The sequence below is a fragment of the Necator americanus genome, chromosome II (genome assembly GCF_031761385.1).
Source record: "Necator americanus strain Aroian chromosome II, whole genome shotgun sequence".
Classification (NCBI taxonomy): Eukaryota; Metazoa; Nematoda; class Chromadorea; order Rhabditida; family Ancylostomatidae; genus Necator; species Necator americanus.
In genome coordinates this window covers 9,602,136-9,617,191 of record NC_087372.1, presented here as the reverse complement: position 1 = coordinate 9,617,191, position 15,056 = coordinate 9,602,136, and the positions used below count along the sequence as shown (strand labels likewise).

The 15,056-nt window shown below is 41.2% G+C and overlaps 4 protein-coding genes across 5 annotated transcripts; 2 read left to right on the top strand and 2 right to left on the bottom strand.

Annotated features, from left to right (window-relative positions):
- Positions 1 to 5,428: 5,428 nt before the first annotated feature.
- RB195_017301 (uncharacterized protein) lies at positions 5,429 to 8,719 on the top strand (the record flags this gene model as incomplete). 2 transcript variants are annotated; one of them, XM_064184236.1, is made up of 7 exons in its annotated part: positions 5,429 to 5,442; positions 5,555 to 5,705; positions 5,793 to 6,002; positions 6,860 to 7,098; positions 7,207 to 7,489; positions 7,567 to 7,910; positions 8,410 to 8,719. In XM_064184236.1, 7 exons carry the CDS (start codon positions 5,429 to 5,431, stop codon positions 8,717 to 8,719), a joined length of 1,551 nt encoding a protein of 516 aa, XP_064040117.1. The 2 variants fall into 2 exon arrangements, with proteins under 2 accessions (XP_064040117.1, XP_064040118.1); XM_064184237.1 differs by lacking the exon at positions 5,429 to 5,442 and having other exon boundaries at positions 5,565 to 5,705.
- Positions 8,720 to 9,013: 294 nt separating this feature from the next.
- On the top strand, positions 9,014 to 9,622 carry RB195_017300 (uncharacterized protein; the record flags this gene model as incomplete). The annotated part of the gene is made up of 2 exons (XM_064184235.1): positions 9,014 to 9,204; positions 9,610 to 9,622. The coding sequence occupies 2 exons, from the start codon at positions 9,014 to 9,016 to the stop codon at positions 9,620 to 9,622; spliced, it is 204 nt and encodes a 67-aa protein (XP_064040116.1).
- A 151-nt stretch (positions 9,623 to 9,773) lies between these two features.
- Positions 9,774 to 10,478, bottom strand: RB195_017299 (uncharacterized protein; the record flags this gene model as incomplete). Its single annotated transcript, XM_064184234.1, has 3 exons — positions 9,774 to 10,055; positions 10,116 to 10,325; positions 10,413 to 10,478. 3 exons carry the CDS (start codon positions 10,476 to 10,478, stop codon positions 9,774 to 9,776), a joined length of 558 nt encoding a protein of 185 aa, XP_064040115.1.
- Positions 10,479 to 12,532: 2,054 nt separating this feature from the next.
- On the bottom strand, positions 12,533 to 15,028 carry RB195_017298 (uncharacterized protein; the record flags this gene model as incomplete). Its single annotated transcript, XM_064184233.1, has 1 exon — positions 12,533 to 15,028. The coding sequence occupies one exon, from the start codon at positions 15,026 to 15,028 to the stop codon at positions 12,533 to 12,535; it is 2,496 nt and encodes an 831-aa protein (XP_064040114.1).
- Between the last annotated feature and the right edge of the window lie 28 nt (positions 15,029 to 15,056).

The following is a 15,056-nucleotide window of genomic DNA, read 5'->3' as shown; positions in this document are numbered from 1 at the left end:
AGAACGATTCTCGTAGTAGGAAATCTTTAATTTTTTTGCCATAATGTGTCAGTTTTGAGTTTGTAAAAATGAAAACTTTTCGTGTGATTTTACGAATAGCTCATTTTTCCGTACTAGCAAAAATTGTATCTACTTTAAATTCTATAATTTTCACAAAATGCTCTCCCCACCTCCTTAAACTTTTGCTATTTTGCCTCATAACATTTCGGCTTATATAGCTCATACGCTGTCACACTGTTGCACGACAGCACCTTTTTCCGACGTATGGGAAACTTTTGCCTTATAACAGTGCGGATAACATACATAGCTCGTTCGCTTCCAAGGCGTAAACTCAAACTCCCTGATTCCGTTTGGTGAAAACAGCACCACAAACAACAGAGGTAACAATCAGACTTGCATACACAGCCCTACTTTTAGTTCTAGAATTTTCATGATATTCTCTCCTCACCCCTTAAGCTTTGGTTAGTTATTCCCAGGAACAGCTGCTCCAATCAGACGCTATCAACCTTTCCATGCAGGCAATTAATTGAGAAAATCATCTCTAGCCACAAATTGACCACACTGATAACGTTAGCGAACAAAAAAAATTATGTCTTTATTTTTTCGCTCTTACATATCTCCATTTCATCATCTTGTTAATTTACTCTTTAATTCTGGGACATTTCTCTTATCTCTTTCTTAGGAGCACGAAGCATTTTTAAGGCAGTAAACCTGTCCAACACTCGGGAACTTCTAAAAGATGAAACATCACTGTGGCTCTGCTAAGGCGATTAAAAACGAAAGCGAATCATTTTAAACGAAATTAAATGAAATTGAATCCGCATGCGGTGCAATGAAAAATGCCTTAGTGGTTTGAATGGGTGTACTCATCATAGGTTTCTCTTTCAGTGGTATCCAATATTGTTATACGACAATATTCGATGACACACCGTCGCTCATCGAATTTTCCAATAAAGGCGAAACCATAACGACGTAAGAGTTGCACGAAACGCGAAAAATGTTATCTGTCATGATTGGTCGCTGTAATTTTTTTTGGATGAATAGGTGCTACGTGTACAAAGAAGAAAATCGAAAAATAGCTCTGACAAAGAATAAAATTGTTGAATGGCTGCAGCGAATCAACCGTGACAACATTTACTCCCTAGAAGGAAGCGTATCACGAAATTGAGGGAACTCTGCATTGTTAGGTGGAGGAAGCAATGTAGTTCACGATTCTGATATCGATCACTCTCATTTCGTCCTAGTAATTCAGAAAAAGCCTTTTGAAGCAGCCGTGAGTGATCCCGTCTCCCAACGACGACAGTTATTACGCAACAGAATGCGGGCAACTTCGTGGTCGTGCAACGTCCGCAATCCAACTAATATTATTAAACCATGGGGCAGAAGCTGCCATGGAGACACGTATCACACCAGGTTGTTCCACACGACTTTTTCTGGATTTTTAGGAGGAATTAAGCGTGCTCACGTCATAGCCGTGAATTACACCCCCGCTCCTATGCATTCGTGGGAAGATTCCAACGTAGTTAGTTTCGTGATGCGCTGCCTTTAAAGTATAATGCAGGATTCACGCATTCACGGAATTTTCATTTCGAAAGCAATAAGTGCTTGAGGATAAGGCATAATGTAAGATTCAGCAAATCACATTTCATTGTTTGACTGACAACAGTTTCAGAATACTACGCAAACTGTGTGCCAATCGCTTCCCGCATGTTGCCACGGATTCCTTGTCTATTCTTCTGCTCCTATAGAAGTAAACCTGTCAAGAAAAATCTTTGAAAAAATATGACGCCTCTCCTATATCGATGAAAATCTTAATGATCGTTCATTGCAGAATACTAAGGATTGATAACGTACAGAAAAAAAAAACCACTTTTCTTTTCTTCTACTGCAAAGTATTAATCAATTTAAAAGTTTTTTTGATTGCCTAAATCACCAAAGAAATTATTCTTAGTGGCAAACTGCAAGAGCTTAACAAGCAAGAAAATTAGCTGCTTCCACAAAGGCATTGACCTAATAAGTACTAACTCGACAGAGATTTCTTTTTGTAAGATTTTATGTTTCTCCCTGTAATTTTGTACAGTTCAGTATTGGTAGTTATTGATTAGCCTCTTTATAAATAATATAATATAAAATAGAATATTGAACACAAAGGTAAAAGGATAAAGTGCGCAATAGTGATGAGTTCATATGTGGATGCGCCTACCCGTTCAAGTTCACTTCCTATCATTCATAGTCCTTTGAGGTTTATAAAGGTTTCTTCGAGTGCACCCTCGGAATGACTTGCGACTCGGAGCCAGCCGAAGTGTCAAGTCTTGTTTTTATCCTCCCAGAGAAGTCTGGTACCAATTCATCGATTCCGATGGGGAGAAAGGTCTCAGGCTGCGACTACACCATCAGTGGCCTTTTTGAACCATCGATAGTGCAGTTACGGCTTAACCTCTTACAGACTGCGCTGCACCCTCCCATTGATACAAATACGAACCGTAATTCATACGTTTTATGTAGAACAAAAGTGGACTTCCGATACTTTTGCACTAGAATAATGACATTTCGTGCCATATTTAAACAGATGATAAGCTTAGAATAATCTAGTATGGATCCTATCAAAAGAATTACTAGATTATTTTAGGCTTATCACCTGTATAATCTTCATCTTCTACCGGAACGCTTTTCACGAAACAACGCAAACAATCTGCGACTGCAGAATAGCAGCATCATTTCTTTGCATAGCTGAATCAAGTATTAGCATGTGAATTCTGTGCGAGCAGCTACAACAACACAGCTGATATCCAGCTTTTCTATCAATCATCTTCAACTCACGGCTGCCGGTGACACTACTTCCTCTTTACTGTGTTTCTGAGGCAAAGCATGAGTTCAAATCCTATTTTTTGACATTTTTTTGTTTACACTTCTATTTCACATTATTCTCTTTCATTATTTATGAAGTGTTTTTACAACTCTTCTTTCAGAACTTTTCTTATGAAAATATGTTATCAGTTGAATTCAGAATGTATGAGTTACTTCATAGCATTTAGAGTGGGAATGAAATCTTTTAAAGAAAATCATTTTTTTTTCAACAGAAACAGGCGTTGTGATCTGGATGCGCATTCGAAAACTTTGGAATTTTGAAATTATCATAACTTAGTGGTGTTAATGAGGAACAAAGCGGTAATCAGTGTTTTTACGGTTCTTTTACGTTACGTTGTTTTACGGTTTAGTTAATCGATAATCTCCAAGAGCAGAGCAAAAAGTCGGCAATACGTTCGTCGCAGTTTGCTGGAAGATTACGGTAAACTAGCTACTTCGTGAGAAAACTTATGAGGAATGAAAAGATTTGGTAAAATGCCAAAATGACTGGTCATTCGAAGTGAAAGCAGGTCTCCGAACTTTCCTTATCCGCAACCATCTCCTGCTCCCCACACAGCTCACACAAACGTAGTGAAGCCTGCCTCAAACTAAACTCTAAGTTGAGGATGAAGGTGTGGTTTTGGTGAAACAGTTTAGATATTTTTAAACGGAGTACTTCTTCGAATATGGAAACAATTTCATGTGTGAATCATTTTCTTTCGGGTTCCTCACCAAAAATCAAGAAACCTCAGGAAACAACACGGAAGTACACTTTTTTTGCACGCTTTGTCCTGCTTCGCCCTAAAAGTTGTGAAATGAGCAGAAAGTCAACAACGCTCTAATTTACCAGAGTATGTATGTGCCAACATGAAATATTCAAAGCAGAAAAAATACAAAAGGTTTACAGAAAAGATGCTGACTGCATTGAAGGAGAAGAACTCGCAATAAATTGCAGGAAATCGAAATTTTAGAAAATGCAAACTGTCTAATGTAAAAAAACAAATTGTCTAATGTAAAAAAAAAATAAAAGCGAACAAATTGTCTAATGTAAATTTTGGAAGCGAAAGTCTTTGAGAAGAAATGGGCTGGGAGGAAAAAGAAAGAAGTTAAGTAAAGGAGTTGAAATTCTGGAGTTCTGGAGCATTGATTCTGCTAAAACTACCAAAATGTTCCCAAGATGTAGAAACCGGTTTTTGTATGCTACATGATATTTCTAGTGATATCATTGTACACTAGATATCATTGTGTACAATGATATCACTAGATATCATTGTACACAATGATATCACTAGAAATATCATGTAGCATACAAAAGGAAAAAATTGTTTATGGGGATCGGCAGTTTTCTTTTTATGTTGAAACGAGGGATGTTGCGAGTAGTTCTTTATAGCAGTGCGAATTTCTTCACTTAAAATCATGTGATGTGAAATTAGTCGAAAGTAAAGGAGAATACAAATCGAAGAAGAAAATGCCGACTACAACCAGAGTACATTTGCCCAATGAAGCGGAAAATTTGTGTTTTTTTTTTAATAAACGTTCTTAATTCTCACAAATATCCGCGAATGGATATTATAAGCTAATTTTCATATGTTATCGTCCTCTTCATAGAAAAGCAGCTTGTCATCGTCAGTAAGCACACTTTTTTCTGTACTGAGCTCGTCTGAAAGGCGTAGTACCAGCTGTGAAAGTACACAGCCGCAATCATTCTCATTTCACGTGCTAATTCGTTTTAGAACTGTTTTATGACGCCGTTGTATTTGTGTATCCAAAAAAATCAATCGAATCCCTCTTGGCTACGGTAGGAATGGCGGTCGCAGTCCTGGCCTCATCAGCAGTAATTCGTAAGATAAACCGGTCGAACAACCGTCATAAATTGCAAAAGTCACGTACACGCGTCAGGTTTACGTGACTTTCCCGAGATTTTTCGTCCCGACGGCGCCAGACACGCCCACCGGAGCGAATTATGCGACCCATACATAAGCGAGCCACGCACAATCTTCCGACAACATTGTTGTTACGAAGGTAGTCCCTGCTCTCTTTGTAATGTATTTTTAATTCAGACCTTTGATACACATGTACGATTCACGAAAGATCCATACCATCGGTGCACATCGCCTCACATTCTCTTATTTCCAGATTTTAGCACATCCTCTCCGCCTTAAAAAATTTCCATTAGAATTTTCTGAGGTCATGATGTGAATGTCGAGTTGTGTAAAACTACTGCGAAAAATTCGATGTTTGGAGACGTTGAAGGTTTTCTGCACCGATCTCAACGTTTCCCTTGTCGTTTCCGAAATAAATTTAATGAAAACAGAATTCGTTCGTAGTTCATAGATCTTTTAGATTCTGCAAAGGCTCGAATCGGATCCTGTTTTTGTCGGCTTAAGAGAGGTCTAAAAGTGCTATATAACTGCAACTTATCTAGGGATACGGTACAAGGGGCTGATGAGACTTTGGAAAGTTTGTTAACGCTAATCATTTTGGATGTTGATTCAGGAGTCGATCTCATCACGTAAAAATGACGTACTTTATACGATAACTATTGCTGATCCCGTCCAGCTCATCATTTTGTGACAGCACCATGATTCATCCACCGTACTTTTTTTTCTAAATTTCACGAACCATATCACCATTATCGCTTCATAATATTGTGTTCTGTACATGATAATACAAATGTTGCAATGCTCAATACAAGAGAACACTCCAGTTCACTGAACATGGAATCTGTGCGTCTTTACCGTGAAATTTACGTCCCCACCTATGGAAACGAGTCTTTCTGTTTGTGGACTGCTATGGGACAAATGATCCCCCAAGATTATGTATTGGCTATGGTGCCAATCATTTTGTGGATGTCTGTGGTGAGCTAATTGACCAGTAGCTCTTTTTTTCGCTAATAGCAGACGAAAGTATATGAAAAATCCAAGACTCACGACACACTTTTGCAGGTTGTCTACGGCACCGTGAATTCACGCTCAGTGCTCTCATCGCTAAGCCTACGACGTTCGTTTAAGGAACTAACAATGGAACGACACTCGCAGCTGGATGTGTTGGATGTGTTCCGAGTTGTTGCCATTATATGGGTGATGATAAATCATACCGGTAGCGAAGGTCGTGTGGATATTCTGGATCGCCTACCATCAGCGGAAAAGTTCAAGGTACGTCAAGGAAAAACGTGCAGTTTTTGCAGTGTGGGCGGAGATAGCAATTTTTCCGTCAGGTTTTTTGTATTCTGGACACTTTGTAGGTGATTTTAAAGATCACATCATCGTAACGTAGATCACGTCATCGGCTCCTGGTATTTTTGCTTGTCACGCGAGCAGCTCACGTTCTTATCGGCAGTAGTTCCTGATAAAAGCTGATCACTAGACAGTTGCCGTAGAGGAGCGCATCCGAAAAATTGTAGGGTCAGCTTACTCTTTTTCTGATGCGACTAATCGATCGACTGATCGATTGCGTGCAAAGTGCAATTCAGAAAACTGCTGGAAACATTTGAGAAAACCATTCAAAATCGCACTAAAACAGAGCTGCTTACTCTAACATTGTTAGTGATACTGATCCTCGATCAGAGCAACAGAATACTTTTCTACCCAACGTAATATCTGCTTACACCCATGGTACTCATGAACTGAAACCGAACAGCGCAGTGCAGAAATTGCTGTTTACAGCAGCCATTTATACCAGGGATGAAATCCCATGCTGTTATCAAATCCTCCTCGCGCGTCGATCCTATGGACGTAAATAATTGTCTTGTTTGGTAAACTGATCCTGATTTGTGGATTTCTGGCAAATGGTTCATCTTTTTGTTTTCGTAACACCTGCAAACTACATTACAAGCCCTATCTACTGCAGAAAAGAACCCAATGTTTTAAATTTTTCGCTTATTTCGAAGTTCAGCTGTGTACTGCAGCACATCTGAACACAAACGTTCCATCTCTGCTATCTTCCACAAAATCCGTGCATTTATCTTCCGTTGCACTTTTCTTCAGCTCGGCCTACATTACTCTTTTTCCAGACATCCGTACATAATAACCCGATCTTCGGAGCACTTCTTGGCAACTCCGCACTCGGTGTCGAGATATTCCTGGTGTTGTCCGGACTCCTTGGCGCTCGATCATGGTTGCGCAAGGCTGACCAACCATTCTTCAAACACTACCGCGAGTTCATTATCAGACGAGTGCTCCGTTTGGCACCGTCGATAATTTTCTTCGTCTACATCGCATCTGGTCCTCTCACGAAACACTTCCTCCCAAGGTTAGTTTAAAAATCAAATTTTAACTCTTTTAAATCCTAGATTCCTGACAACGTATCGAAGGGAGCTTCCTATGTATTTTCTGTGTTACTATTCCATTCGCTTTGTAGATTCCACTCGTCTATGATCTCCGCCTGTGGTGTCACCGGGATCGCATCGCATCTCACGTTCCTGGGCAACTGGCAGGCCACACCCACCTGCATGGGATACCTCTGGTACCTTGGATTGGATATGCAACTGCACATAGCTGCTCCTTTCCTTTTGCATTTGCTCTATAAGCGACCGTTTGTCGGAAAAATCGCCTTTGCCGCAATGATTGTAGCTTCGATGTTCATTCGAGGCGCCTACTGTACCGCCTACGGTGTCTGTCACAAGAGTGATGTTGATATACCGGTGAGTGGCAAGGACACTATGAACGCGTGTCTTATTGCCTTCCATAAACAATCCGTAATTCTTATCGCCCTTTTCAGTTCATCTCCTATCCCGGTCAAGATCCGAAAACGTTGACCAGCATTTATGCAGGCCTCTGGGAAATGTACGCTCGTCCGTACACGAAATGTGGCCCATTTCTTCTCGGGCTGCTACTTGGCACTGCGACAACCAAGATGAGACCGAGCCTGGATCGCCGCATGTCACGACTGATCGCCACCCTCTTCTTCGTGTTGTCTGTTTGCGTCATTTACGCGATACTGCCGCAGTACTGGTATGGCGACCACTTGACGCGCTACAACCTCTACTACACAGCCACCTTCCGAACAGTGTTCAGCATCGGAGTCTGTGGAATGATTTTGGCGATAGTTTCGCGTTTCGAGAGGTGAGACTTTTCCTGGAGAAAATCGAAAATTTCGTCCTAATAATCAGGAAATGCCTTTTGAACGGTTACCTCTTACTCAGCAATAAAGCAAAATATGTAGAACATCTGTAACAACAGGTTGTTGGCTCTATCTTACACACTGTCGCTCCGCCAATCAATAAGTCCACCTATAAATTCTTCTATAACACCCAAGACGTGTGCGATTAATAATAGGCTGTTGCAACTAGCTTGGTTTCCTAAGTAAGAATGAAAGAAATAGTGAAATTGGAATGAAATTTGTAATCATGAACAAAAAACAAACACATAACAATTGTGCTGAAAACTTTCTTAGAATTCTGAAAAAAAAAAACAGTGCCATCTTTCACTACCTCACCGTATTCTTTTCTCAACATTCCGATCAGAAAAAGAGCGCAAAAATGATCTAGAAAGTAAAACCATTAAATTCTACTCATTAGTATTGGTTGATTTGTTTCCACCTTGTTTATTGTGGATTTTTCAGCAAATCCTATCCTGGATACTGGGCGGCACTTGCTCGACTCACCTACAACACCTACCTTCTCCATATGCCAATCATCTATCTCTTCAACTACCTACCATACCTCCAAAAGGCCGAAGGTGCCACCGAGTTATTGGTAGTGGTGCCGTTCGTAGCTCTGCTAAGCTTCAGCGCAGCATCCGTGTTCTATTTCTTCGTTGAAGCTCCCATAGGACATACCACATTCTTCTGGATTGAGAGAATTGATCAAAAGATCGGGAGCATTCTGTTCATATCGAAAAATTGGCTCCAATCTGCATGTCTCCTTCGGTAGTTATGCAGTCTCGAAGATAAGCTAACTTTAGGCTCGTAACTTAAATTTTGAATGTCGAATGAGCATTTTTAATTGCAAGGGAAGGAACGGGATTCTAAAACGGCTACTATACAGGCAAATAAGCTAAAGAAGCATAATTCGTACATATCGTCAAACATGTTGTGTAATTCTGTAATTGCACAAGTGTTTGTTGTTTATTGTGTTTGCATTTTCGTGATAATTTTCGTGTACATGTGTGGAACAATACGTGTCAAGAACTTTTAAAGTAATAAATAATGCTAAACCTCGTATCCAATGAATCTCGCTAGTTTTGCTTCAGCAATTGGGAATGCTGGGAACCTTTACCTAATGGTCCTCAAACTTTGTTCAGAATTTGAATTGAACTACGAGGTTGAACGTGAAATCACAAAGATTTCACAAGTAATTTCACGATGGTTCCCGGAACCTGCTAGTCGGTCTTCACTGGACGAATTGTCTGATATTAGGTATGATGTATGGTATTAGACTCAGTAGTTAGATGATATACAGTGATAGAGGAAATCAACAGAGCACAGAGCTTCTAGTCGAAATCATTGTGGTTGGGCACAATTGCTCCTATTTGTTATTCTTATCATCGTTATTATAATTTTCATTCTAGATCATTTTTGCGCTCTTTTTCTGATCGGAATGTTGAGAAAAGAATACGGTGAGGTAGTGAAAGATGGCACTGTTTTTTTTTTCAGAATTCTAAGGAATTTTTCAGCACAATTGTTATGTGTTTGTTTTTTGTTCATGATTACAAATTTCATTTCAATTTCACTATTTCTTTCATTCTTACTTAGGAAACCAAGCTAGTTGCAACAGCCTATTATTAATCGCACACGTCTTGGGTGTTATAGAAGAATTTATAGGTGGACTTATTGATTGGCGGAGCGACAGTGTGTAAGATAGAGCCAACAACCTGTTGTTACAGGTGTTCTACATATTTTGCTTTATTGCTGAGTAAGAGGTAACCGTTCAAAAGGCATTTCCTGATTATTAGGACGAAATTTTCGATTTTCTCCAGGAAAAAGTCTCACCTCTCGAAACGCGAAACTATCGCCAAAATCATTCCACAGACTCCGATGCTGAACACTGTTCGGAAGGTGGCTGTGTAGTAGAGGTTGTAGCGCGTCAAGTGGTCGCCATACCAGTACTGCGGCAGTATCGCGTAAATGACGCAAACACACAACACGAAGAAGAGGGTGGCGATCAGTCGTGACATGCGGCGATCCAGGCTCGGTCTCATCTTGGTTGTCGCAGTGCCAAGTAGCAGCCCGAGAAGAAATGGGCCACATTTCGTGTATCTCCGCCCACACTGCAAAAACTGCACGTTTTTGCAGTGTGGGCGGAGATAGCAATTTTTGACTTGACGTACCTTGAACTTTTCCGCTGATGGTAGGCGATCCAGATTATCCACACGACCTTCGCTACCGGTATGATTTATCATCACCCATATAATGGCAACAACTCGGAACACATCCAACACATCCAGCTGCGAGTGTCGTTCCATTGTTAGTTCCTTAAACGAACGTCGTAGGCTTAGCGATGAGAGCACTGAGCGTGAATTCACGGTGCCGTAGACAACCTGCAAAAATGTGTCGTGAGTCTTGGATTTTTCACATACTTTCGTCTGCTATTAGCGAAAAAAAGAGCTACTGGTCAATTAGCTCACCACAGACATCCACAAAATGATTGGCACCATAGCCAATACATAATCTTGGGGGATCATTTGTCCCATAGCAGTCCACAAACAGAAAGACTCGTTTCAATAGGTGGGGACGTAAATTTCACAGTAGAGACGTACAGATTCCATGTTCAGTGAACTGGAATCTCTTGTATTGAGCATTGCAACATTTGTATTATCATGTACAGAACACAATATTATGAAGCGATAATGGTGATATGGTTCGTGAAATTTAGAAAAAAAAGTACGGTGGATGAATCATGGTGCTGTCACAAAATGATGAGCTGGACGGGATCAGCAATAGTTATCGTATAAAGTACGTCATTTTTACGTGATGAGATCGACTCCTGAATCAACATCCAAAATGATTAGCGTTAACAAACTTTCCAAAGTCTCATCAGCCCCTTGTACCGTATCCCTAGATAAGTTGCAGTTATATAGCACTTCTAGACCTCTCTTAAGCCGACAAAAACAGGATCCGATTCGAGCCTTTGCAGAATCTAAAAGATCTATGAACTACGAACGAATTCTGTTTTCATTAAATTTATTTCGGAAACGACAAGGGAAACGTTGAGATCGGTGCAGAAAACCTTCAACGTCTCCAAACATCGAATTTTTCGCAGTAGTTTTACACAACTCGACATTCACATCATGACCTCAGAAAATTCTGATGGAAATTTTTTTAAGGCGGAGAGGATGTGCTAAAATCTGGAAATAAGAGAATGTGAGGCGATGTGCACCGATGGTATGGATCTTTCGCGAATCGTACATGTGTATCAAAGGTCTGAATTAAAAATACATTACAAAGAGAGCAGGGACTATCTTCGTAACAACAATGTTGTCGGAAGATTGTGCGTGGCTCGCTTATGTACGGGTCGCATAATTCGCTCCGGTGGGCGTGTCTGGCGCCGTCGGGACGAAAAATCTCGGGAAAGTCACGTAAACCTGACGCGTGTACGTGACTTTTGCAATTTATGACGGTCGTTCGACCGGTTTATCTTACGAATTACTGCTGATGAGGCCAGGACTGCGACCGCCATTCCTACCGTTTTTTTTTTGCACGCTTTGTCCTGCTTCGCCCTAAAAGTTGTGAAATGAGCAGAAAATCAACAACGCTCTAATTTACCAGAGTATGTATGTGCCAACATAAAATATTCAAAGCAGAAAAAATACAAAAGGTTTACAGAAAAGATGCTGACTGCATTGAAGGAGAAGAACTCGCAATAAATTGCAGGAAATCGAAATTTTAGAAAATGCAAACTGTCTAATGTAAAAAAACAAATTGTCTGATGTAAAAAAAAATAAAAGCGAACAAATTGTCTAATGTAAATTTTGGAAGCGAAAGTCTTTGAGAAGAAATGGGCTGGGAGGAAAAAGAAAGAAGTTAAGTAAAGGAGTTGAAATTCTGGAGTTCTGGAGCACTGATTCTGCTAAAACTACCAAAATGTTCCCAAGATGTAGAAACCGGTTTTTATTGTACACAATGATATCACTAGAAATATCATGTAGCATACAAAAGGAAAAATTTTTTTATGAGGTTCGGCAGTTTTCTTTTCATGTTGAAACGAGGAATGTTGCGAGTAGTTCTTTATAGCAGTGCGAATTTCTTCACTTAAAGGCATCACCCCACGAATCTGAGGTAGTGCAGAATTCAGGTGGAGTATTCGTATACAGGATGGGAGACTACGGAGAGGGGGGTGACTCCGTTCATTTCTTCCTAATTGCCGTAAAAAACGGCTCGGAAGATGCGGCGCCGCACAAGGCTGGCGCGCTCCAGTCGAACTCCCTGTGGAAAATAGTGCGCCAAAACACCTGAAGCCGTATCTTCCGGGCCTTGTTGATAGTCGAATTTAAGCAACAGCCAAGATTGTTAACAAAATTTATTACGGCTAACGTTTCGGCGTTGTCGCCTTCGTCAGAGCCTGGAAAGTAAGAACATTTGCAATATATCCTCTCAAATGCCTCATCCAGAACAAGTCATCATCACCTAGGATATTACACCCGGAAACAAAAACCAAAAAAGCCCAAATCGTTGTGCCTACCTTAGTAGCCGCGTTGCCGTGATGTTAGCGGATATCCGCGTGGTGCTATCGCTCCGCTGATACTAATTAGGATGCGACCCGCATATGACCCCGTAGATCAAACCCGCAAAGGTCTTGATACAGAGCCAGCTCGTTGGTCACGGCTAAGCACTCTTCCTTTCTATTCATTTTTGGACCTTTTGCATTTATCCAAAACGCTTTTAAAGTTCTGCGAGCTATAATTTCGGGTTCGTACGATAGAATTGTGACAGCTACACAGAAAGGAACGTTTTCATGGCATTGTCTGCGGTGAACTCCGAGGGGAGTTGCTGCATTCGATTGTTTCATCCCCCTTAGATGTTCTTTAATGCGAATACAAAGGGGGCGCCCTGTTTCGCCAATGTATTGGTCCCCACATGTTTTGCACGAAATTAGATAGACTACACCAGAGACCATGCAGTCCCCTTCCTTCCCGAATGGGCATATTACACAGTCTGGAGTGAGACAGAAGCGGTCGTACATTCTGTTTCGAACTAGTTGTTTTTTGAGATTTGTTGGAGGTATTTCCACAACTCTCACTTGGTCCTCGAGACCGCATTTCACCAGACTAGCCCGTATAGCTTTACTCAGGTCGTCGCTTATGAAGGGCAGGCAGAAATTGATCTTATTCGACTCAACCCTTGTGGCATATTCTTGCTGCGCACCAAGATCTGGCCTACGTGCTACATTACCAATGTAACCGTTAGAATTCGCGATGCGTTGCGCTAGGTTGATCGCATCGATCCGCTCCTGGACATCTGATGTCACCCTTACGGCTGTCCTAAACATGTTTTTAACCACAGATTTCTTAGTTTTCCAAGGGTGAGCGGAAAGACAATGAACTAAAACGTTTTTGCTGCTAGGTTTTCGGAACCATCGTGTCTTCCATTCACCATTGGACCACTGCATTTCTACATTGAGGAAGGACAGCCAATTTTCTTTGGGTTTCTCCCTTGTGAACCGTATGTAAGGGGACTGTTGGTTTAGAAGCTCGAAACAAGTGTCCATCTCGTCTTGAGTGGGGCATATAATGCAACAGTCATCAATATAACGGCAATACAGGAAAGGTTTCCGTTCCAGAATGGGTTGTTCTATTTTGGACATGAATGCAATGGCTAGTGTGGAAGCTAGTCTTTGTCCCATGGCCAATCCCCTGACCTGTCTATAGTAGTTGCTGGCCCAACGAAAAATGGAGCACTTTAAGCATTCATCCAGGAGCGTCATAATTTGCCTTATGGAAAACCCGTGCAAGTCTAAGGTGTCCCGATGTTCTACGAGTAGCTCGAACACAGCTTGCATTGCAGCGCCGTTGGAAACATTTGTATAAAGCGATGTGACATCGAAAGATTCGATGACACATTCTTTTCCTGAACGCGCTCTTTTAAGCTGCTCAAGGAACATGTTGGTGTTGGATAGATGCGCGGGAACATACTTGAGCAATGGTGCAAGTGTAGCGTTCAAAAGCCAAGATATTCTGTCCGTGGGGCCACCTACGTTGCTTATGATAGGACGTACTTTGAATACATCCGGGTCTTCTGAAAGGAAAGCAAAGGAAGAGAGTTTGTGTGTTTTTATTAGCAGGTATAAAACTGGGCAAGTAGGAAGTTCGTATTTCAGCTTTGTGATCATTGTTTTATGTAACCCCGCAGCCTTTCCAATCTCTACCCAAACTCTATTGAGACGACGACTCTGTTTTATGAACTCTTCATGTGACGAAGAGTGGTAGAGTGTAGCGTCATCCAGATGTTTTCGAGTGATAGCCATGTCTAGTTCACGTGATATGACCACAAACTCTCCTCCCTTATCGCTGATTGTGACCTTTATCTCGCCACGTGTTGAGAGTTCGCGTATCTCACGTAGGCCAGAGCGTTGCATTGGCGTGAGATTAGAAATAGGATGTTTTCTCAAAAAACGTTTGAGAATCGAGAAAACTGATGTGGTGAACAAACGAAACTTGGCATCCACTCGAGGATGGGGATCCTGAGGTTTGAATATCATTGCGGGGAACGGTACCACAGGGAAATTCGCATTAATATTACTTCCTCTACCCGTTTCCTCCTCCCAGCTCTTTGCTCTATATCGCAGACGGTCATGTACGTATTGTAGGCTGCCCACTATCTTTCGTACTACCCTGGGCCCTATCGATTGAACAGGTGAGAAACTTGGGCCCATATCCAAAACTGAGAGCGCGTTCTTAGAAAGAGATACACTGCCTATGACCGAAACACGAGGCGGTAATTTTGCATTTTCGGAAACATCACTACGGCTAGCACTACCAGGGTCTGCTACTACTCTTGTAGGCTGTTTTTGATTCAGTTCCCGATGCAATAACCCACTGAACTTCCCTTGTAGCCTAGACTTGGCATTAGAGCGAATATTATCACAAATGACTCTTGACTCACCCTCGATTCTCCTCCAAAGGTTACCAGGCACGAATCGTTTACAACACTCTTCTTTACAAGCACATTTTAATAACATGGAATACAATAGGTCTTGTTTTGTCTTCAGTGCTGTTCGGAGTAGTAGTTGCTCGATTCCTTTCATTTGCTGGCTAAAACTAAAACATTTTAGT